This window comes from Scomber scombrus, chromosome 4 (assembly GCF_963691925.1).
Source record: "Scomber scombrus chromosome 4, fScoSco1.1, whole genome shotgun sequence".
NCBI classification, from domain to species: Eukaryota; Metazoa; Chordata; class Actinopteri; order Scombriformes; family Scombridae; genus Scomber; species Scomber scombrus.
In genome coordinates, this window is record NC_084973.1 from 30,926,081 (window position 1) to 30,951,576 (window position 25,496).

At 39.8% G+C, this 25,496-nt stretch overlaps 1 protein-coding gene across 1 annotated transcript in view; it reads right to left on the reverse strand.

The window, feature by feature from the left end:
- Positions 1 to 25,496, reverse strand: part of fras1 (Fraser extracellular matrix complex subunit 1) — a 98,124-nt gene that overhangs the window by 11,941 nt on the left and 60,687 nt on the right. The window contains 14 exon segments of the mRNA XM_062417931.1: positions 1,034 to 1,221; positions 2,045 to 2,245; positions 3,604 to 3,760; positions 3,846 to 4,051; positions 4,939 to 5,086; positions 5,725 to 5,885; positions 8,549 to 8,893; positions 9,340 to 9,586; positions 9,857 to 10,025; positions 10,119 to 10,278; positions 13,993 to 14,143; positions 17,266 to 17,379; positions 20,895 to 21,122; positions 21,262 to 21,402. Coding sequence (XP_062273915.1) covers positions 1,034 to 1,221; positions 2,045 to 2,245; positions 3,604 to 3,760; positions 3,846 to 4,051; positions 4,939 to 5,086; positions 5,725 to 5,885; positions 8,549 to 8,893; positions 9,340 to 9,586; positions 9,857 to 10,025; positions 10,119 to 10,278; positions 13,993 to 14,143; positions 17,266 to 17,379; positions 20,895 to 21,122; positions 21,262 to 21,402 — 2,616 coding nt within the window.

Sequence of the window (25,496 nt, forward strand, 5' to 3'; positions counted from 1 at the left end):
GAAAGGAGGGAAGGACAAACAGTAGGAAGGAAGGAAGAAAGGGAGGAAGGACAAGGAAGGAGGTAAGAAAAGAGGGAAGGAAGGGAGGAAGGAAAGGACACAGGAAGGAAAGATGGATGAAAGAAGGAAGGTAAAGAGGGAAGGGAAGGAAGGAGGGAGGGAAGAAAGGAAGGAAGGACAAACAGTAGGAAGGAAGGGAGAAAGGGAGGAAAGAAAAGAACACAGGAAGGAAAGTGGGCCAGTTCTGGCCCACGGGCCTCATGTTTGACATCCCTCCCCTAGCTTATTGATTATAATGTTGATGGACATAACTTCTGTTCTTTTTGCCTTAATAATGATTTAAAAACTCATTAATGCTTAATATATTTATAATGTCTCCTTGTTGCATTTAGTGTTGCTTGACATGACCACTGCTTAGCTAATGTTACGCCTTTTAAAAAATATTTATTTCACAGGATTCTCAGGAAAAACAAGGCTTCTTTTCCCGGGATTTAAACTTCTTTTCATCCTGTAAGGGTTATTCAGGGTAAAAATCACCCTCCATATAATATTTTAATGGCATGTGAGCAGAGCTGGAGTAATGTACTCATAGCAAACAGCTCTGGTTACATGCATAAGAAATGTGGAAGCCTGTAAAGAAATTGATGTAACATTTTTTGTACTTATGTTTCCTGCTCCTTGTTCTTGTTCTCTAGTTACTGAATATGTATTAGAGGAGAGAGAGAAGAGAAGAAGAGGTGTGTGCTTTTGTTGGGAGTGAAGAGGTTTTTTTTTTGCTTCTAACACCAGACACTGTGAATGCTAAGAAGATGTTAAGCACTCTGCACTGCTGGAAACAGACAAAAGCATAAATCATCCATTGAACTTTAAAAAAAAAGTCCTTAAAGTCCTTAAAAAAGCTGCTTTAAGACGCATCGTGTCCCACTTTCTCCAATATGCTCCTGCTTTATATTTAGATGATCAAATAAGCCACACTTATTTCATTTAAATCCCCAAATAAAAACTGATATATATCACTCTGTAGTTTTCTTACAATAGGCGGGGAAGGGAGGATGAGACTGCCTGCAGCCTCCTGGTCCAGGATGGTCACCGTTGCCATGGTGATCTCCCCAAGCACTGCCTCCACGGGGTCGTCGGGGCCGAGGACCAATGAGAGGGACTCGTGCCACTCCCTGTCCTCATTGGAGAGAATTTCCACCTTAAATAGGATGTGATCCATTCCTAAGGAGTGGAAGGAAAAAGTGGGAAATATTTGAGTCTTTTTAAAAATCTTTTACACTTTTAGATTTGTAAAATTTTAGATTCATGAACATCTCTTGTGGAAAGGAGGGAGGAAGGAAGGAAGGAAGGGAGGAAGAAGGAAGGGAAGAAGGGAGGAAGGAAGAAGGAAGGAAAGGAGGAAGAAGGAAGGAAAGGAGGAAGGAAGGGAGGAAGGAAGAAGGAAGGAAAATAGGGAGGAAGGAGGGAGGAAGGAAAGGAGGGAGGAAGGAGGGAGGAAGGAAGGGAGGAAGAAGGAAGGAAAGGAAGAAGGGATGTAGAAGGGAAGGAAAGGAAGAAGGGAGGAAGGAAGAAGGAAGGAAAGGAGGGAGGGAGGAAGGAAGGAGGAAAGCAAGGAGTGAGGGAGGAAGGAAGGAGGGAGGGAGGGAGAAAAGAAGGAAGGAGGGAGGGAGGGTGGAAGGAAGGGAGGAAGGCAGAAGGAAGGAAAGGAGGGAGGAAGGAGGGAGGAAGGAAAGGAGGGAGGAAGGAGGGAGGAAGGAAGGGAGGAAGGAAGAAGGAAGGAAAGGAGGGAAGAAAGAAGGAGGAAAGAAGGAGGAAGGAAAGGAGGGACGAAGGAGGGAGGAAGGGAGAAAGGAAAATAGGAAGTAAGGAAAGAAGGACAGAGGAAAGAAAGATAGGAGGGAGGGAGGAAAGAAGGAAGGGAGGAAGGAAAGGAAGGAAAGAAGGATGGAAGAAAGGGGGATGGAGGAAGTACACACGGAAGGAAGGAAGGGAGGAAAGAAGGAACAGTCAAAACAGACGGGGTAAAAGGATCTTCATCACTGACCAGGTGTGAACTTCAGCACACGGCTTTTGGGATTGTAGTCGACTCCAGATTGAGCCGATCCGTCTCGAGTGCTGCAGCGGATCTTGGAGGTCCGGTCCAGATCTCCGTGGCGGATCACCTTGATGTTGAGAACCTCGATGCCGTCGGGACCCGGAGGCTCTCGGACCTGATAGGACGCCTGCTCGAACTCGATGGTGGGAGCTGGAACAGACGAGGATAGTTACAAACCCTCAGAGGTGCATTAATGTTTAAAATATAAACATCCTCAAGTGTTCACGGTGTTGTTTATCACATTTTTATGAAGGATTGATTTTTAAATATAGCATCACTGAATAGTTAAATGAATAATAAATGTGTAAAGGGTTTATGTTTAAACTTTAATGGAGAAATCTGCATTATATTTGATGTATATCCACAAAAGTATCGGACAGAACTGAGCTGTGAGTGTAAACTGAGCATAAAGAGTTCAGCGGAGACCCCGAAGAAAAACTACACTAAAGTTAAAATGTGAAAATAAACGTATGAATAACTTGCACACATTCTTTTTTTGTGGACCCAGCATCAAATTTCTGCTTTTAATCCATTTAGAGAGAATATATTAGAGGATTATGGTAAAAATGTCTAAGTGGTGTAACCATAAAAACTTTGTACCAAATAATTCAACTTGCTTAAAAACAGTAAATTCTCAATAAAACACCATATCAACTACATTGGCATGATCTTACATTATAACTTTTATATTAAATAAAGGTAATGGAATACAATTGTTCTAAATATTACATTTAATCTGGTAACCATGGAGATCAGGAAACATTTACAGTAATTATTAGTATAAATCCACTTAAATACACTGTAGGTGATAAAATATGTAATATTTATCATTCTTTTGTGGTTACTTCTCTTTCTTTCAACCTTTTTCTTTCTTTTCATTCCACCTTCCTTTCTTTCTTCCTCCTTTTTCTTCCCTCCTCCTTTTCTTCCTTTCTTTCTTCCTTTTTCTTTCTTTCTTTCTTTTCTTTCCACCTTTTTCGTTCTTTACTTTCCTCCTTCCTGTCTTTCTCCTTTTTCTTTTTTTCTTCCTTCTTTTTCTATCTTTCCTCCTTCCTTTCTTTCTCCTTTTTCTCCTTTCTTTCTTTCTCCTTTTTCTTTCTCTCCATCCTTCCTCTCCTTTCTCTTTCTTTCTTTCTCCTTTTTCTTTCGTTTCCTCCTTCCTTTCTTTCTTTCTCCTTTTTATTTCTCTCCCTCCTTCCTTTCTTTCTTTCTTTCTTTCCTCCTTCCTTCTTTTTCCTCCCTTTTTCTTCCTCTTCATCCTCACTTTTCTTTCTTTCTCTCTCTCACTTTTGTGGTTACACCATTTGACATTTTCAGGAGCATTCAGTCTTACGTTTAGTAAAAAATGGTGCAAATGTCATTTCAAATCAAAACAAAACCATTTAAACAAACCAGATGCTGCTTTTAAAACTATTTTTAAACATATTTTTGAATTTCTCATCTTGCCAACCCTTATTTCTCACAGACCCTTTCACATTTAACAGCTGCAGAAAGAAGACTTTGCTTACCATCTTCATCATTAGTGATGGTGATGGTTACGATGTCGCTGGCACCGACCATGGCGCCGCTCCAATGGTCACCCAGCGGCGTCCCAAGATGCACCTGGAACTCTTCTTCAGGCTCAAAAACAGAGTCGTCGTTGATGTGGACGGTGCAGTTCTTCACCTGCAGAAACAAAACGTTGAAGTTTAAATTCCTGGAAACCAAAATTTAATCTGCTTTGAGATCCAACATTTTTTCGTTTTAGTACCTTCTCTCCTTTGAGGAAGATGATACGTGACTCGTCGGCGTTCCTCCTCTCCTCGAAGTCATCCATCACCATGGCGGACATCGTGCGGGTGAAACACCTCACCGATGACTTAAAGGACAGGTCGCCTGTACGGAGGATGGGGAGGTGCAGGACGCTCTCTTTCTCCTTCACCGTGTAGACGCTCTTCTCGAACTGCATGCTGGGAACTGAGAGAAGGAGACTAACTGTTAAAATCTACAGACTCGATATGTAGAGATATTTGACATGTGAGAAGCTTTAAATTAAAAAAATACAATATATATCTGATTAACAGTGATGCTTTTATTTTCTTCTCTAACAAAAAAGACTATTATTACTATTATTAGTAGTATTATTATTGTTATTGGGGCTCGTCGATATGGACAAAATCTATTGTCCGTATTGACTATTGCTGTGCTTTCACAAAATATTCACACAATGAGATTTTTGCTAAATAATCATCAGTAATGTTGATATAATGACCAAGTGGGAACTTCACTTTATTATAATTAAGCCTTTAAAACACTTATGCGATGTCACGATATTACGATATCTGATACCTAAGATGATATCTAGTCTCTTATCATGATATCGATATTATATTGATATACTGCCCAGACCTAATTATTATATTATTATATAATTTCTGCTATAACAAAAAATACTATTATTATTATTATTATTATTATTATTATTATTATTATTATGAGGGCTGGTCGATATGGACAAAATCAAATATTGCGATATTTTTGACAAAATACCTCGATATCGATATTGCGATAATATTGTAAGGATGACTAATGCTGTGCTTTTATAAAATATTTACACAATGACAATTTTGCTAAATAATAATAATAAAGTAATGTTGATATAACAACTTTATTGTAATTGAGCCTTTAAAACCAGGAAAAGACAACATTTATGCCATATCACGATATTATGATATCCAATATCTAAAATGATATCTAGTAAATATCACGATATCTGATATTTAAGGTGATATACATATTATATTGATATATTTCCCAGTCCTAATTATTATATTGTTATATTAATAGTATATTTGTGTACTTACTGTCCTGGAAGGTGTCTGTGATGACGACGTTGGCTTCGTACGGCTCCTGCAGGACGGCGCCTTGAGGAGAACTGAGGAAGACCACGAAGGACTCGGATCCTTCGATGGACGGGTTCTGGACGTCGTCCATGATGGTCAGACTGCACGTCTAAAAAATACAGAAGAAGAAGAAGAAGAAAATGTTTTATTTATTAACTGCCTATTTGGTTTGTTTTTGTCTCCTTAGTTTTTAGTTAATTAAGTTATTTGTTTTGTTATTGTTTTGTGCATTAAACACCCTGATGTGTGTCTCATACTGACTTTAGTGCAATGTCCCATTTACAGCTCTTTATTGGACTAAAGTGTCTTCTCAAACATATGGCCACATACAAGTTATAAAAACTACATACATACTTTTTAATCACATTCCTACCTCACTGCAACAAGGCACAACAGACACAACTTACATGTTACTGTAATGTTCTTGCTTTTATTTCCTCCCACTAATTCTAAATAATGTGAATATTTCCACAAAGTGAAAGCTGTCCCTTCTGAGCTGCCGTACACACTCGTGCACAGTGATATAACCGGAGAACGTAATCAGGTGCCTGCTTCCCAAAAAAGTAGTAAGAGTGCAAATTTGTGGCAGATTGTCTTTTCTTGTCAATACTTAAATTGTGACCGTAAGGCGTTAGAGATATGAACAACTATCCATGTAAAGATGTGATCCAGCTGCCGTCGATTTAACACTTTTTCCCACTTTAATGGCTCTAAATCTGCTTCAGAAACATCTTCCTTTGTCCTCACCTCTTCAGTCTTTCCAGGTTTGAACTCCACCTTCTTGGAGCTGGGGATGTAGTCGACCCCGGGGCTGGCGGACGGCGGGTCGGAGGGTCGGGTGGCGCACCACACAAACGTCACCGAGGAAAGGTCGCTGCCGAGCCGCAGCACGGGGATTTCTATTGTACCTAGAGTTTAGAAGAAAGGAAAAGTGGGTTAAATTAAACGTTTACAGTCCAAAGATAATAAATAACTTCTACAACTGAGGTTTATAAAGTCTGCTTTGGTCTGCAACTTTATCCTTAGTGTCGTCCTCCCGGGTCAAATGAACCCGTTTGTTTTGACTGTTCCTTCTTTCCTCCCTTCATTCCTTCCTTCTGTCCTTCCTGCCTCCCTCCTTCTCTCTTTCTTTCCTTCCTCTCTCTTTCCTCCCTTCCTTCCCTCCTTCCTTCCTTTCCTTCTTTCTTTCCTCCATCCCCCTTTCTTCCTTCCTTCTGCCCGCCCTCCCTCCCTCCTTCTCTCTTTCCTCCCTTCCTTCCTTCCTTCCCCCCTTCCTTCTTTCCTCTGTCCTTCCTTCCTTTCGTTCCTCCTTTCCTTCCTTCCTTCATTCCTCCTTTCCTTCCTTCTTTCTCCCCTCCTTCCTTCCTTCCGTCTTCCTCCTTTCCTTCGTTCCTTCCTCCCTCCTTTCATTCCTTCCTTTTTCCCTCTTTCCTTCTTCCTCCCTTCCTTCCTTCCTCCCTCCTTTCCTCCCTCCCTCCTTTCTTTCCTTCTTCCTCCCTTCCTTCCTTCTTCCTCCCTCCTTCTCTTCATTCCTCCCTCCCTTCCTTCCTACACTCGAGGACAACTGGAGGGTTAAAGTAATTAGTATCATAAAGGAAATAATAGCTGCAGAATAAATTAACAGAGAAACTTTAATTAAATTTTAATGTTTAGTGCATTTATCTTTTTAGAGAGATTAAAGAAAAGTCAGAGAATCACAAAAAGAAGAAGAGAGAGATAGACGGAGAGACATCTGAGGAGGATTGGTGGAGAAATGAGGCGGACAGCGAGTCGTATTTATAGCAGTAATATATTAACATAAATCTTTCTGCCGAGTAATTTGATGTGACATCAGCTGTTTAAGTTGATATGGAGTCAAAGTGGCTGCTGAAGAAGCCCCCAAACCTTAAATGAACAGAGCAGATTCTGACACAATTACAACAGTTTTGGAGATTTCTCTTTTTTTCTTCTTCTGTCCTTTTCTCTCAGGTTTGAAGTTTTCATTTTAACACAGTAACTTAGTTAAGAGTAACTTGCAGCAGATATTAATAATCTTCTTCCTGTATGTTTAAATGTTTATGGAGGAAAGTTAAATTCAGTTTCATGTGTAGTAACTAAGGCAACACTACTGGCAAGACATTAGTTTTGTTTTACCTTTTTCTTTCCTATTTTCCCCGTGGAGATCATTACATTTTCATATTTCTCTTAAACTGCAGAGCAAAGTAAAGACTGATCTGATCTGGGAAAAAAAGATTCTAACTTAGTTTCTTAAAATAATTTCCCTAAGCAGTACAGAAAAACTGTAAATGAGAATAATTTAGGTACTTTATTGTGTCTTGTATTAACTCTAACCCATTTTAGAGGCTGTAAAAACACCATATACATATTTATTTTAGCAGGACTAGCAGAACAGGAAGAGAAATGGAAATAAAATGCATATTTTTAAAATTATTGTGCAGGTGATACACTTTTTTATATATGCAAATGTACAAATTTGACCTGTATTTATTTAAAAAACTTCAGAAATCAGCATTTAACCCTTTACAGGAGCAGGAGAACATTTTATAGAATATGATGAATACAACGTGTGTGAATGCAATATTTTAAATTAACACAGGTCAAATTTGTGCCTTTACATTAGGGCTGGGCGATATATCGATATTTTATTGATATTGTGATATGAGACTACATATCGTCTCAGAATTTGGGTATCGTAATATCATGATGTCTTGTCCTGGTTATTAAACGCTGCATTACAGTAAAAAGATGTAATTTTCTGAACTTTATAGACTGTTCTAGCTGTTCTGTTAATTACCTTTACCCAGTTAGTCATTATATCCACATTACTGATGATTATTTATTGAAAATCTCATTGTGCAAGGCACCAATATTACTGCGATATCAATATCGAGTTTTTTGGTAATATAGGTATATATGATGTAATTCATATCGCCCAGCTCTACTTTGCATATATAAAAATGTGTACAAAAAGAAAAATTAGGCATTTTATTTCCATTTTCGTATACTGTGGGTCACATTAGGAAAAGTCAGGCTGAAATAAATGTGAATAAGGTGTTTTTACAGCTGTCACATATAAAAATGGGTCAAATGTTGTATTCTTTATATTGTATAAAATGTTCTCCTGAACCATAATATAGTGATTGTGAATGTCTTTTAATAAAATAGAAGGATTAATCAAACATTTATTAATGACTGATGGGGAATTTATGAATGTGAATTAGTGTAGAGACTAATTATGAGTCAGAATATGAACAGTATGTAAAGGGTTAAAAGATTAAAGTCAGAATTTTGAGAAAAAAAGTCGGAATTCTGAATTTAAAGTCAGAATTCTGAGATTAAAAAAGTCAGAATTCTGAAAGTCAGAATTCTGAGATCAAAGTCAGAATTCTGAGATCAAAGTCAGAATTCTGAAAAAAAAGTCAGAATTCTGAAAAAAAAGTCAGAATTCTAGATTTAAAGTCAGAATTCTGAGGTTAAAGTCAGAATTCTAAATTTAAAGTCAGAATTCTAAATTTAAAGTCAGAACTCACTTTTTCCCCCCACTGTGGCCCTTATCATCTTCCGTACATACCTGCATCTTCACTGAAAGTAAAAGTGGCGTTCCCGAGAGAAACAGTCGATGCGTCGTTGGGTCCGTCAATGACGACCTTCGCCACAACCACGTCTCCCATGCGTGCGTTATCCGAGGCGTCCGACAGCACCAGCTCAAACTCCTCCGACAGCTCGTACTCGCTGTCGTCGATCAGCTTGACGTCGCAGGTCGACATGCTGACGCCGGGGCCGAAGATGACGCGGTTGTCGTTGGACATGCCGCGGCTCTTGTAGTCGGAGCCGGACTCCAGAGCGAGGAGGCTGCTGCCCTGAGCCGACTTGGCTAAAGTGTAGCAGAGAGCTGATACTGTGCTGGAGGTGTCACCTGGGTGGAGAAGAAGAAATGACAGGTGTGTTGGTAGAAGGAAGGAAAAAGAAGAAAGGAAGACCTGCACACTGTCTTCACTATATATATAAAGGTTAATGATGGTTTTTTTGTGTCCATGTGGTTAAGTCAAATTTAAAGTGGTTAAAATGTGAAAATAAACGTATGAATAACTTGCACACATTCTTTTTTTGGGGACCCAGCATCAAATATCTGCTTTTAATCCATTTAGAAACGATATATTACATAGACATTACATACATGGCAACATAAAAAGACATGATTAAAAGTGTTAAATTGAGAATAAAATGAAGGTAAAATAGAGTAAAGACCCTAAATGCACATATATGCACTTTTGTCATACACTGAAAAGAAGGTTAGTATTTTAAGTTAAAGAGACAATTAAAGGCAAAGAGCTTAACGTGGTTCTTATTAATCTCCTGTACCTTTCCTCTCGATGGGAACATGGATGAGGCCGGTGCTCTCGTTAACGTGATACATCTTCTTGTCGAACTGCAGCGTTGGTTCGTCCTCCGTGTCGTTGATGTTGACGAGGGCGCGGGTGTTTCCGCCCAGCAGCGCGTACACGGGCATGCTCAGCTCCACGTGGAAGCTCTCGATGCCCTCGAATACTTTGTCGTCGTTGATGATGATGGTGCAAACCTTGGTGTCCTCGCGCTCATCGAACTGGACCTGTGGACGGAGGAAGGACAATGTTAAATATGAGCTTTTCGTAAAAAACTGTGCTTATATTTTTGGAAATGCTCCAAAAGGATTGAACCTGAAAGGCTTTGAGAAGTTAGTTAATAATGAAGTAATACTGCTGCCATCACTTATTAAAATCAACACACACACAGTTGCTCAGAAGCAGGTAAATGATACATGACTGTTTCGATTCAAAGTGAAAGAAGGTTGAGGTTTTGGACATTTTATCCTTTAAAGATTTCCTAAAGGATAAATTACCTGTCCAGCGTACTCCACATAGTCCTGCTGGCCCGGACTGGATCCGACGCTGCTGGTGGACGTAGCGCTGCTCTGCTCGGTGCGGCAGAGCACGATGGCGTACTGGTTGAGGTTTCCTGTCCGCTTCACCGTCACCGCCACCGTGCCGGCCTTCTCGCTCACGTTGTAGCTGCAGGAAACATCACAGGAAATGAGATTATTCAAGCATGCTAGGACAGAGAAGTTAGTAAAGTCCTAAAAGCCAAACACACACGGTTCGGACCTTTTGTGCTCGAAGCTGATGAGCGACCATTGGATGTGGAAAACGTTGTCGCTGACCACGTTGGGTTTGCTGTCCTTCACCAGGAACTTGAAGTTGTCCATCGTCTCTTGAACGTTCTCCTGGTGCAGAACGTAGCGGATCAGACCCAAGTTGATATCAGCTGGAGAAGGAAACAAGATCAAATGTGAAAATCTACTATATAAACTTCAATTATTGTTACATCTCAACTTTTACACCCTTCTCAGGTCACATTGCATGAAGCATGGAAAATCACAGAAACACCTTGTTGCAAAATGTGAGAACGATATTTTTCTCCATTAAAATAATATTTCAAAGCTGTCAAAACTGTTTGTGGTAGATGTGCACACTCAGAATAAGAAAACAGGAGCTGGACCAAATAACAAAATATATAAAAGCAATAAAAAAGTCTGCACACACACTTCTCAATGCTCTTTTTCAGACTAAAGATCAACTGAATAGTCGCTATCTTAAATCCACAAAGGCCTCGGTCACCTGATAATCACATGATACAGCCAACACTATACAGGTGTACATATAGGTGCAGAAAATAATAAAACAAATTAAAAAATAACACTAAATCATAACAATAGTACCATAAACTAGTACTATGAATTAAAAGGAACAATAAAATAGACGTTTTTTTGAGAAACTAGACAAATGTTTGTAAATAATGTGTATGCATATATGTATAAAAGTTAAACATGGGATCCCCAAAGCAGAATAGAATAGCATCGGGCCGTATTGCCATCATAATATCAATATAGCAAGATTTTCTTTAAAAGGCGCCTCTATATTGTAAAAAAAATGATGATAAACAGACTCATCATTGTAAAAACTGTCTTGATAATTTAAGCTGTGTTCATGCTTATGGCATCAAACTCTCCTAGGATATTATTTTTAGAAAATATATATTTTTATTTCAATCAATCAATCAATCAATCAATCAATCAATCACTTACTTATAATAGGTCTATAATAAACTGTATAAACAAAATATGTCCCCATTGAAACCCATTAAAACTAAATTTTTTTAACCCTTCCTGCAAAAAGATGGTGTTATATGTAATAAAAACTGGCATTTAAAGGGTTAATATACTGAAAATGAATAAATATTTGATATTTATTAACAGTACTGATGTTCGTTAAAAAAAGAATCCATTGAAAGTGGAAAATAATATTAATTTATAACATTTTTTATGGCAATCTTTTGATGTAGACCCTCAGGAACTCTAAGTAACACATTTTTAAGTGAGGAACAAGGGTTAAAATAATATTTAAAAGGTGTCAAAACACACACAGAGCATCACAGCAGGGAGTCAGCTTCAAATAACTTCCTTTAATGCTTTTACTTTGACTTTAATGTGACCGAAGGGACAACACAAGGAGAACAACAATCTTTATAAGGTTTGTCTTTCCTGTGAAATAATGATTTATTAATTTCCAGCCTTCTTCCATTACTTGAGTTGAGAGGAATAAAAACTTTAAAACTAAAGTAAAAAAATCATCACTGCCTCACAATTCCTGATCATTTGTACCATCCAGTGGAGAAGTGCTTCGTGATTAATGACTAAAACGCCTTCTGTCCTTTTGCTAGAATAACCTTCAGTAAGTTCAGGATAAATGGAGCCACACAGGCAAAAAAAAAAAAAAAATACAACCCTGTAATATACATAAAAATAATATTTCACAACACGTTTGCAGACTGAGTTCAGACAAATAGAAGAATATGAGTAAATGTTGGCATTTGGGATGATGTCGACATTTAATCCATCTTTTATTCAACATGTCTTCTCCCTCGGGGGGGGTTGAATTTATTTTAGTTATATTAAATGTTTGTTATCATTAACTAAAATGATGTTTGCTTGTTCACTTCCAAAGAGAGAGAGAGTTGCTCTGCAGCCTCGAGGATCAACATTTCGTAACAAAAGCAGGTTGACATTGATCGCCGGCTGCAGTCTCGAGGTGAAGATAAAACAGCCTCGTGATGTGATGAGAGCGCTGCTGATTCAAACCGCAAATTGGATGAAAAATGTTGTTTAGAGGAAAAGAGAGGAAGAGGAAGAAAAAAGACTCCAAAAGCTGCTGAGGCGCCTTTGAACAACACTTTTCTTGATGAAAAGGTAGAAACAAGCAGCGTTTGGGGAGTAACTAGTTACAAGTAATAACAAAATAAATGTCAGTGTAATCTCATCATTAAATTAGAGTTCCTGATGACAATATTGACGACTACGCAAATGAAGTTATATCTGAATTTGACAGCGTGATGTTCAGCAAACAACTTGATGCTGAACATCACAAAAACCAAAGAAATCATCATTGACTTCAGGAAGAACAGAGCTGAACTCGCCGACCCTCTACATCAGAGGTGTCAAACTCATTTTCATTCAAGGGCCACATACACACCAATTAGATCTCATGTGGGCCGGATCATTAAAAATATGGATGGAAGGAAGGAAGGAAGGAAGGAAGGAAGGAAGGAAGGAAGGAAGGAAGGAAGGAAGGAAGGAAGGAAGGAAGGAAAAGAAGAGAGGAAGGGAAGAAGGACAGATGGAAGGAAGGACGGATGAAAGGGAGGAAGGAAAGATGGAAGGAAGAAAGGGAGCAAGGACAGAAGGAAGGAAGGAAGGGAGGAAAAGAAGACAGGAAATAAAGATGGAAGGAAAGATGGAAGGAAGGGAGGGAGGAAAAGAAGATAGGAAAGAAAGATGGAAGCAAGAAAGGGAGCAAGGACAGATGGAAGGAAGGAAGAGATGGAGGGAGGAAAAGAAGATAGGAAAGAAAGATGGAAGGAAGAAAGGGAGCAAGGACAGATGCATGAAAGGATGGAAGGAAGAGAAAGAAGAGAGGAAGGAAGGAAGGAAAAGAAGAGAGGAAGGAAAGTGGACCGGATTACACTCCTCGGTGGGCCGGTTCTGGCCCGCGGGCCGCATGTTTGACACCCCTGCTCTACATCAACGGTGACTGCGTGGAGAGAGGAACCACACATTCAAATATCTTGGCACCTTCATCTCTGCTGATCTCTCCTGCTCTGCAAACACCTCGGCTATCATTAAGAAGGCCCAGCAGCGACTACACTTCCTCAAGGGTGCTCAGGAGGAACAATCTGGATGATAAGGTGCTGGAGTCCTTCTACAGAACACAAACATGCACTAACCCTCTGCTGCTGCAAACTTTAGTCAATCTGCCTTCTCAATAAAAGCAGCACATGACAATTAAGAACATGGCTCATAAGTCTCCAAATCTGTCAGCACTAATCTGGATAAACCCATCACCTTACAAAACCGACATGTTGCTAAAACTGCTGCCTTATCGCTCATATATGTTTGATCATGTTTCTTGCACTTATATTTTTTATGTCTGCCCATGTTTACGCAGTTGTTGTTGTGTAACTGTTGTCCTGCTTCTTGTTTGATTGTTGCTTATATGTGTTTTACCTGCTTACGTCCATTTTGGCTCACATTAGTTCTCGCTTATGTCTGCTCCTGTCTAACTGCTCTGTCTCTGTTTGTCGCTTTGTTCAGTCGTAGTTTGCTTTGCTTTTACTGTGTGCTGCTTATGTCACTGTGTGTTTTATACTTATTGTAACTCACTTGTCTTATAATGTTTTAAATCTGTTTATTGATTTTTAGGCTGCCAACTCACACCTGGCCAGGGACAACAGATGTAATCTGATCTTGCCAACCCTTATTAGTCACGGACCTATTTATTAAAAATGTGTAATGATGCTTCCTTTCTAATGAATAGTGAAAATCGATGATGTAAATGTGATTATACACATCTGTTGTTATCAAGAGAGAAATACAATAAGTGTTATTATATAATATATTATATATGTGAGCAGGAGTGTGTGTACCTTGTGTGAAGGATACGACGGAGCTGCCAGGTTTCAGTTTGCTCTCCAGGAAGCCGTGCTTCGGCTCCGTGGTGACTTCGTACACCAACTGTCCGTCGTCCGTGTCGGGATCCATCGTCAGCAGCTCCTTCTTACTGATCAGGTTGGTCGCCTAAAGGAGACGTTAAAAAGAAACAGGAAGGACTCGGATTAGATGCATTTAAACTAGAAATGATGGTTTGGATATGATTAATGAAGGTGTTTTCTGCCTGAAATGAAGCCTAAGAAAGATATAAATGTAGTTATATAGATATATTTTGCATTAGTGGTTTACCGAGCATCCATACACAGACTCAGAGATTCATATTTGGGTGTAATCTTGATTTTGGAGGCAGAGTTAAACCCGTCTGAAGCATTTTATTTCACTAAAGAGAAACTCTGCTGCTGCTGCTCGTCCTGCTTTGATCTGTTTAAATCTGCATGTTTTCTTTTTTAACTCTGTATCTTGACATCATTGCAATATAGGGTAAATCTGAATCATTTTCAAGGGTTTTATAGAGGTTTGATTAAATTAATTATTTAAAAATGAGCCACTTTTACCATTTTTCTTCATTTTCTGGGCATCATAACATCGCCATCTTAACTATGTTCCTGTTTTCAAGGCTTTAATAAAGGTTTGGATGAAGGGAATTAATTAAAATGAGAATTTATTGATTTTTATAATGATATATTTATGAATTCTTACTAATTTTCATCATTTTCTGTCGATATCATTCCTTAAAATAAAAGATATATACTACTCTATGTTCAAGTTGAAACCATTTAGTCCTAAATATATATATATTTCAAAGGGATACATTCCCTAATTCCACTTACTATTTATTATTGGTCATGTTTTAGGACTTTTTAAAGTACTTTAATGTTTTTATGTAGCTTATTTATTGTATTTTTATTGTAATTTTTAACTTTTTATCTTTAATTTATCTTAATATCTCTATGTTTATTTAGGAATACGTGCAATATGCAACTCACCTGCCTCATTGAATACTTATATTGTTTCTATGTATAGTTGTATTTGTCACTTTTAGCCCAAGACAAATAGAAGAAGAAGAAGAAGAAGAAGAAGAAGAAGAAGAAGAAGAAGAAGAAGAAGAAGAAGAAGAAGAAGAAGAAGAAGAAGAAGAAGAAGAAGAAGAAGAAGAAGAAGAAGGAGGAGGAGGAGGAGGAGATGAAGAAGAAGAAGAAGAAGAAGAAGAAGAAGAAGAAGAAGAAGAAGAAGAAGAAGAAGAAGAAGAAGAAGAAGAAGAAGAAGAAGAAGAAGAAGAAGAAGAAGAAGAAGAAGAAGAAGAAGAAGAAAAGAGAAGAAGAAACCAATGCATACTGCAATGTTTTATAAAGAGATGTTAAGTTCATGCAGCAGTGGTTTGGTGCAGCTGTTAGAAGCAGATTCATGAGTTTTACATTAAGTGCATAGTAATAATAATAATAAAACATTCAGGACTTAATTACCTGCAGCGTTCACACAGCACAGACTCAGGATAAATGGACAAAAGTGACATTTCTACAGCACAAACCAGCAGCTTACAGTGTGTTGACATGTTTCAACCAGCAGGGGGAGCAAGTAAATTACACACTGAGAGAACAAACAGTGACACAGCTTTCTCCTCTCTCTGCACTGCTGTCAATCAGAAACACACTTTTAATAAAGTTACTGTGATACGACGCAGCGCTCTGATAAGAACCACACTGAGCTGTGAGTCATGTTTCTAAGAAGAAAACTCTCAGAGTCATTAGTAGAGAAATAATTAGTTTCCTGCTCATTCTTTCCTTTCTGACTGTAACCTTTTCAGTGGAAGTGGAGAACAGGAGGGAAGTCTTGAAAGAAGTATTGAATTAGGAAGAAAGAAAGAAAAAAACTTCCTGACTTCCTTCACAGTTATTAACCCTTAAAATACTGTTCAGGTTAAAATAGACCCATTTTGACATTTGGCAGCTGTAAAAACTCCACAAATGTTACTTTTTTAACCCAAAATGCACGAAAAATGTCATACTTTTATATAGTTGCTACATGTTTTAGCCCATTGACGCTGTTCTGGGTCAAATTTGAGCCGTATCTGTTGACATGTGTCTTAGTGAAATGAATAGTTATCCTTCGTGTCGTCCTCCCGGGTCAAATTGACCCGTCTGTTTTGACTGTTCCTCCCTTCCTTCCTTCCTTCCTTCCGTCTGTCCTTCCTCTCTCTTTCCTTCCTTCCTTCTGTCCTTCCTTCCTCCTTTCCTCTGTCCTTCCTTCCTTCTTCCCTCCTTCTCTCTCTCTTTCCTCTCTTCCTTCTTTCCTCCCTCCCTCCTACCTTCCTCCCTTCCTTCTTTTCCTTCCTTCCTCTTCCTTTCTCCCTCCTTCCTTCTTTCCTCCCTCCTTCATACCTTCCTTCCTTCCTTCTTTCCTCTGTCCTTCTTTCCTCCCTCCCTCCTTCTCTCTTTCTTTCCTCCCCCCTTCCTTCTTTCCTTCCTTCCTCTTTTCCTTTTTCCCTCCTTCCTTCTTTCCTCCCTCCCTCCCTCCTACCTTCCTTCCTTCCTCCTTTCCTTCCTTCTTCCTCCTTTCCTTCCTTGACTCGAGGACAACAGGAGGGTTAATAGTTTTAATAAGATAGTAGTTATGAAGATTTCTTTTTATGATGTAGCAGTGAAGACTGATGGCTCTAATGGTTATACAATAAACCCCACAGCTCCATAAAGTTCTGCTCATTTTCACTTTACATATAAAATAACATTTAACCACCAAAAACAGACATAAAAATGATTAAAAAGAGACTTAAATTGACTAAAGAAACCTAAAAACTACCAAAAAGAGATGAAAAAATGACTAAAATCAACCTACACTTAGTTTGAGTAACAGCTGCCGTCTAGTTACCATGGTAACATAGAGATGGAGAGACTAAAGAGACTCAAAACTACCAAAAAGAGACATTTAAATCATTAATGCTATGTTATATTTTCATGTCTTAGGTAAAATAGGACATGATATTGTGTGATAGGAGATGTTTAGTGGTGTAAAAGCTAAAAAATACACTCTCTCTGCTCTCTGAGACATTAATCAAGGTTTAATCACATTTATTGATCAGTCAGACCGACTATTGATGCTTTCTAAACACATCTGTGCTTCAACATTGAGTGTAGACGGTGTAGAATATGAGCAGTATGTGATGGTTAAACGTCACCATGAAACAGAGCAAAGACTGAAGGAGCTTACTGGAAGATGTTAAAGAAGTGAGACTTTAAGAAGAAGACTCGTACCTTGTTGTCCATGTACTCCAACCACTGCAGCCCCAAGTTGGTCACGATACGCGGCGTGCCGTCGTCAACCGGCAGAATATCGATCTTGAACTTCTGTGGAGCGGCTGTTACGATCTAGAAAAAAGGAAGAGTTGAGACATTTAGCCTTCGTGTCGTCCTCCCGGGTCAAATTGACCCCGTCCGTTTTGACTGTTCCTTCTTTTCTCCCTTCCTTCTTTCCATCTGTCCTTCCTCCCTCCTTCTCTCTTTCTTTCCTTCCTCCTTCCTCCCTCCTTTCCTTCCTTCTTCCTCCCTTCCTTCCTTCCTCCCTCCTTTCCTTCCTTCTTTCCTCCCTCCTTTCCTTCATTCCTTCCTCCCTCCCTCCCTCCCTTCTTCATCCCTTCCTCCCTCCTTTCTTCCTTCTTCCTCCCTCCTTTCCTTCATTCTTCCTCCCTTCCTTCCTCCCTCCTTTCCTTCCTTCTTCCTCCCTCCTTTCCTTCCTTCTTCCTCCCTTCCTCCATTCTTCCTCCCTTCCTTCCTTCCACCCTCCTTTCCTTCCTTCTTCCTCCCTTCCTTCCTTCCACCCTCCTTTCCTTCCTTCTTCCTCCCTTCCTTCCTCCCTCCTTTCCTTCCTTCTTCCTCCCTTCCTTCCTCCTTCTTCCTCCCTTCCTTCCTTGACTCGAGGAAGGAGAAGACGATGGTTTTGACACCTTTAACACCATTCCCTATATTCAATAGTTCAGATAGCTTTGGGTTTTTATTCAAGTCTGTCTTTGGGATTTCAGCCTCTACTCCAACAATAATGGAGGTAATTGGAAAGGAGTTGCTCTCAGCGTTTGAAACATTCAACAGCAACATCTGGCTGCACAAACAGCATCCTGAATATGACGGGGTGACGCTCAGACTTTGAACGTTTTGAACACTTTCTACACTGATGCAATGAACAGACTGCCTGTTGAGAGCAGCAAATAGAAAAACTCTCCTAATACAAGTGTCAAAAAAAGAAAGTGATAACCCCTTTTTGCCCTCTTATTGATTTGTCCTCCCTTCCAAACAATGATGGCAGGCTAAATCAGATAAACTCCTCCGATATTACAGTTACTTTTTTTGTCCGAGGGAATACAGAAAGAGCAGCCTCCCTACTTTCCTTCCTTCTTCCTCCCTCGTCCCTTCCTTCCTTCCTTCCTCCTCTCTCCTTTCCTTCCTTCTTCCTCCTTCCTTCCTCCGTCCTTTCCTTCCTTCTTCCTCCCTTCCTCCCTCCTTTCCTTCCTTCTTCCTCCCTCCTTTCCTTCCTTCTTCCTTCCTTCCTCCCTCATTTCATTCCTTATTCCTCCCTTCCTTACTTCCTTCCTCCATCCTTTCCTTCCTGCCTTCCTCCCTCCTTCCTTCTTCCTCCCTCCTTTCCTTCCTCCCTATTTTCCTTCCTTCTTCCTCCATTCCTCCCTCCTTTCCTTCCTTCTTCCTCCCTTCCTCCCTTCATTCCTTCCTTCCTCCCTCCTTTCCTTCCTTCTTCCTTCCTTCCTTCCTCCCTCTTTTCCTTCCTTCTTCCTCCCTTCCTCCCTCCTTTCTTCCTCCCTTCCTCCTCCCTTCATTCCTTCCTTCCTCCCTCCTTTCCTTCCTCCTCCCTTCCTCCCTCCTTTCCTTTCCTTCCTTCTTCCTTCCTTCCTCCCTCATTTCCTTCCTTCTTCCTCCCTTCCTTTCTTCCTTCCTTCCTCCATCCTTTCCTTCCTTCTTCCTGCAGCAAATAGAAAAACTCTCCTAATACAAGTGTCAAAAAAGAAAGTGATAACCCCTTTTTGCCCTCTTATTGATTTGTCCTCCCTTCCAAACAATGATGGCAGGCTAAATCAGATAAACTCCTCCGATATTACAGTTTCTTTTTTTGTCCGAGGGAATACAGAAAGAGCAGCCTGTCATCGCATATAGATGCTGCTAAGGCCAAGTTTGACATGTGCCATTTGAGCGATGTGTTCATCCAAAGAGGCGTAATATGAGCTCATGCATTATTTAATCACAGGGCAGCTCTAGTGGGAGCAAATTCACCTCAAACACCGCCAGCGTTAATGCCACAAACCCGTCTACAGCGCCCCGAGAACACGTGTGACTATCAACCCCAATGTCCCCAGATGATGGAAAGATAATAAACAGCAGCCTGAGATGTTCGTGTGTGTGTGTATGTGTGTGTGTGTGTGTGTGTGTGTGTGATTGGGGTGATATCAATACCTGCCTGCCGTCATTCAGTTTAATCATGCGGACTATTAGTGGTGACAGGTGGTGGAGGACGGCTGAGAGCGATGGCTGAATTGACAAGCTGAGGAGTCAATTCACCCCGAGGCTCGCTTGTAACTACCACCATAAAGCTGTGACATTAACACACACACACACACACACACACACACACACACACACACACACACACACACACACACACACACACACACACACACACACACACACACACACACTCCTCATTTAATGCATACTCTCCCACTGCACTCTGGTCTAACTGGGAATGTGCTGAAGAGGTTACGAAATGAATCTGAGAGGCTTTGAGATGATTATTAGGAAATAAGAAATACAGAAATCTGCTACACAAATATTATATAAGTATAATCTTCTGACCCTTTTTTCCACAGTCTTTACTTTTTACTATACTGGCATCTCAAAATTATTCAGATGGAAAATCTATGTGGGGAACAGGTTGAGTTTGTGTTAAAGATTAACAGGCTGTAAAGGTTTGTAATCCAGTGCTTCAGCCCCATAACACGGACCTAAACCTAAATCTGTTTCTATAGTAGTCACTCATTCCAAAAATGTTTCTAAAACTGTCGTCTCTCTCCAAAAATGTCCTTATCGTAAAGATGTCCCTTATTCTGAAGTGTGAAATTTATCCAACCTTTACAAAGAGAGTGAAGTCAGAGAAGTCTCCACCTTTCCAAAAATATGCAAAATGTCCAACTGTTCAAAAAATGTGCAAAATGTCCAACCTTTCTGGAAATAACCTCAGTCTTCAAGAAAGTCCTCACATTTCAAAAAGTGTGCAATATGTCCAATCTCTTGAAAAATGTGAAAAGCTTCAAACCTTTTCAGGAACGTGCAAAATGTCCAACTTTTTTGAAAAATGTGCAAAATATCCAACCTCCCGAAAAAGCGTGGAAAATGTCCAACTTCCTGAAAAAGCGTGCAATATGTCCAACCTCTCCAGAAATAACCTCAGTCTTTAAGAAAGTCCTCACCTTTCAAAAAGTGTGCAATATTTCCAATCTCTCAAAAAATGTGAAGCTTTTCCAGAAATGACCTCAGTCTTTAAAAAATTCCTCACCTTTCGACAAGTGTGCAATATATGTCCAACTTTTTTTTTTAAAACATCTAAACTTTTCACTTCAGGGATTAAAGTTTGCATCTATTGACTTCCTGTCTCCTCTCTACAACCAGAAATGTCCCTTTGCAGGTGTGTGACTGAGCTTGGTCCTCACAATGGTAGAAATACAAGAACAGACACACACACACACACTCTGCTGATTCACCCCTCCAGTCACATAAAGGTCAAAGCAGTGACTCCTCACACACACACACACACACACCAACACGCCTACGCTCCATCTCAACTGTAATAAAAACGTCACCCCCACCCCCCCCTCCTTCGTTACCTCCTTGCCGCCCTCCTCCACCATGAAGAGGTGGTTGGTGCTGTCGGCCACGGTGAAGGTGAAGCGGTCCTTCAGCGAGTTGGAGCCGTCGTGGTTGTAGCTGATGCGGTTCTGGTAGACGTCGTCCATGGTGAAGCTGCTGGTCTCTCGGTAGTGTTGGCCGTTGCTCGTTCGCTCGATGGTGCCGTGGCGAGGAGCCTGGACCACGCTGAAGACGATGGACTCCGCCTGGAGGAAGCAGAGAGGATGAAGGGAGAGAGAGATGGAGATGTTGAAGGATTTTGTTATAGTTCTTTTGCACTCAATGTCCTGCTGCTGCCACTATTCCTGTGAACGTAGTTTATAAACCCCAAAAATTAACACACACCTCAGTGTCTGCATCGGTGGCTTTCAGCTCAAACTCGGTGATGGTCTTCCTCACTCCCTCCTGGACCCTCATGCCAGGGACCTGGAGCAGAGGCAGGGAGTCGTCCACCGGTTTGATGGTGATGTAGAACGTCTGGGCAACCTGGAGACAACGAACACAAGATATTAATATAAATCAGTTCTGAAGCAGTGCAGATGTGCTCTTCTTCTTCTTCTTCTTCTTCATCAGTTACCACTACCAGAATCTTTATGTACATTCCCTTCTTTCCATGCATCTATTTTCTGCTTTAAAGATTTATATTAAGGATTGAATTAGGTGATGTTGAAACTTTCAAATAAACTGAAGGGTTCCTTTATAGAAACTTTTTGTACTTCCTAAATAAATACTAAATCAAATATTTCACAATAGTAATAATACATAATAAATATAAATAATAAAATAATGATAATAGTTGTAATAAAAAAATACATAATATATAATAAATTAAAAAACATAATGTATATAATAATAATAATAATAATAATAATAATAATACAACTAAATAAAACATTGAACTAAATAAATAACTAAATAAAATATTTCATAATAGTAATAATACATAATAAATATACATGATGAAAAAATAACATTAAACATAATGTATATAATAATAATAATAATAATAATAATAATAATAATGAGAAGAAATGTAATACAACTAAATAGAATACTAAACTAAATAAATAACAAAATTGCATAACTAATAAATGTCATTCATAAAATAAAATACTAATAAAAAATTTAAAAAAATAAATAAAAATAAAAATAAAAATAAAAATAAAAATAAAAATAAAAATAAAAATAAAAATAAAAAATAAAAAATAAAAAATAAAAAATAAAATTAAAATAAATAAATAAAAATTAATTAATAATCCGAACAGCTCACGAAGAGCTGCTGTACACAGGTCAGTGATGATAAACTTTCTTCACTACCAGACTTCACTCTTCTTCCTTTAGTTGGAAGTTATTTCTCTGCTCTGAGCAGAACGATCTATGTACAGTTTGTTTTCATTCATCTGCTGAAGGAGGAAAGTTTTCTCTCAGCTCATTTTAAAATCTACGAGCAGAATTTGTGCCAATTTTTACCAGTTTGGAGCCAAATCGTTGTTCCAGTATTCAACTTTATAACAACTGTGATTCAGAAACATCGAAGCCTCCGGTGAACACACGCTGACAATGGACTTTTCAGTGAAGTCGGAGACATCTTTTCTCCTGCAGTTCAACTTTTGAAATGAAAAAATATTTGCATATTTATAGATTCTGAATTTTTTCAATGCGGGAAAAAAGGTAATTTAACTTTTCTTTTGTGTGTGTGTGTGTGTGTGTGTGTGTGTGTGTGTGTGTGTGTGTGGAAAGAAACCCTATCAGACACATTACAAAGCAGAGGAGCATTTTCTTTCTTTTTTCATGTCGTCAAACATGACTGGAGGCCATTTTTAATGTTACTGTGAATGTCTTGCAGTGAAAGTAATGATAAAAAAAACCCCGCTACTAACCGAATACCTTCCAAGTTAAGCGATAGTCACTTTTCAATACTCACAATTTAAAAATAAAACTCTGATGACTGGGTTTACCCTTCAAGCAAAAAGCCATTTCACATTGAGTAGCTTTGGTTTTACTTTCATATTTAACCCTCCTGTTGTCCTCGAGGAAGGAAGGGAGGAAGAAGGAAGGAAAGGAGGGAGTAAGAAGGAAGGAAAGGAGGAAGGGAGGAAGGAGGGAAAGGAGGGAGGGAGTAAGAAGGAAGGAAAGGAGGAAGGGAGGAAGGAGGGAAAGGAGGGAGGGAGGTAGGAAGGGAGGAAGGAAGGTATGGGGTAAGATGGAAGGAAAGGAGGAAGGAAGGAAGGGAGGAAGGAAGAAGGGATGAAGGAAGGAAGGAAGGAAGGAGGGAAGGAAGGAAGGGAGGAAGAAGAAAGGAAAGGAGGGAGGGAGGAAGGAAGGCAGGAAGGAAGGAGGGAAGGAAAGGAGGAAGGGAGGACGGAGGAAAGAAGGAAGGAAGGAAGGTAGGAGGGAGGGAGAAAGGAAAAGAGGAAGGGAGGAAGGTAGGAAAGAAGGACAGAAGAAAGATGGAAGGGAGGAAGGAAAGGAAGGGAGGAAGGAAAGGAAATAAGGACAGAGGGAAGAAGGAATGGAGGAAGGAAAGGAAGGGAGGAAGGACAGAAGGAAGGAAGGGAGGAAAGAATGAACAGTCAAAACAGACGGGGTCAGTTTGACCCGGGAGGACGACACGAAGGTTAAAAAAAACCTTAAATCAAAACACTTATGATAAATATGTAGCGCTCGTTCCTGCAGGAAAACGGTGAGAGTTAGAGAGAAAGAAAGGAAGAGGGGAAAGGAGGGAGAGAGGAGGGAGAGAGTTAAACCAAAACCACTTCACACACACTAACCACTACAGTCGATGCACAAAAGCCCTCCACACACACTGCAGCCAGCCAGCCGTGAAGGCCAAATGACCTTTTTCACATGTTTACTCAAGTCCTTGTGGTGCTCATTAGTCCGGATTAGCAAGGCAGATTTATGGAGGAGTAGAACTGGGTTTTAGGAGGAGTGGTGGGGGGGGAGGGGAGGGGGGGGTAAAAGCTGGAGTGCCACTTTCTCTCCTCCACTCTTAAAAAAAAGCTCAGATTTGATTGATATATATATTTTTAAAGTTTGATAAAATCCTTTAGACTTCATGTAGATCTAAAGGGAATAACTGCACTGTGGGTCGGAAAAGGAGCTTTGAGATATTTCAGGCTTTAAAAAAAGCTTTTTTTTTGTATTTTTTATATTTTAAATTGCATCAAGCTGAAAAAAACAAACAAACATACATTAACCCTCCTGTTGTCCTCGAGTTAAGGAAGGAAAGGAGGAAGGAAGGATGGAAGGGAGGAAGAAGGAAGGGAAGGAGGAAGGAAGGGAAGAAGAAGGAAGGCAAGGAGGGAGGAAGGAAGGAAAGGAGGAAGAAGGAAGGAAAGGAGGAAAGAAGGAAGGGAGGAAGGAAGGATGGAGGAAATAAGGAAGGAAGGAAGGTAGGATGGAGGGAGAAAGGAAAAGAGAAAAGGGAGGAAGAAGGAAGGAAAGGAGGAAGAAGGAAGGAAAGGAGGGAGGGAGGGAGGAAGAAAGAAGGAAGGAAAGGAGGGAGGAAGAAAGGAGGGAAGGAAGGAAGGAAGGGAGGAAAAGAGGGAAGAAGTAAGGGAGGAAAGGAAAGAAGGAAGGGAGGAAGGAAAGGAATGATTTTTTTTGTATGTAATATCCTTCCACTTGCTTTCTTCTTCTCTCTTTTTCCTCTGTTACTTTTTTGTGTTACACTCTACTCTCTCTCTTAATGTAACCTCATGCACCTTAATGTATCATTTTACAAGTGCACTTATTTTATAATGTACATCAAACTAAAAACTCGATGTGGGAAGTGGGAATAAATAATAACAAAGTCTAGAAGCGGCTTTTTTTTGTATGTGAAGGGGCGACCGCTGCCCGCCTTTAATTCATTCATCATGAGAACTATGTGACTCAGGCATTCAGAGCGAGGTTATCTATTGTGACAGAAGTGCTCAGGCTTGAATAACCTACATATCCTGCTTTCCCTCCTCGAACAGGGTGGTCTTTTTTTAAACTGGGCTAACGATTTAATGGATGCTTACTTCACACCAGACACAATGTATGTAGTTAGACCAGGTGGGGAGTTCCGGTCCTCTGAAATGAGGCCAACGCGGAAGTAACTTAAAACTGCATTCTATCAAAAGGCCACCAGGGGGCGACCGTTTTGGTGTCAAAAGGACTTCCGTCTCTATACAAGTCAATGGAGAATTCACCAACTTCTCACTTGATTTATAACCTCAGTAAACGTTTTCAAAATGTGTTTATGGTCTCAATCGCTAGTTTAAAGCCTTCTTCAATGCAGTATGATGTTCATTTGGGACATTTTGGCCTCCCTGATTTTATATTTGACGATAAAGCAGGGTATGCATTAGGGCGTGGCTACGTTGTGATTGACAGGTTGATTGGTTCACAGGTTCAGGAGGGCGCCTCATGCTCCTCCTGATGCCCATATAAGTAGAATCCGTGTTTTTATTTTTCCCAGCATGCACGGGAAATTTTCAAGATGGCGCTGCTCAGATCCGATACTATTGGCCTCCGAGCAGCAGTCCACAAACCAATGGGTGACGTCATGGATGTTACGTCCATTTCTTATATACAGTCTATGAGTTAGAGGC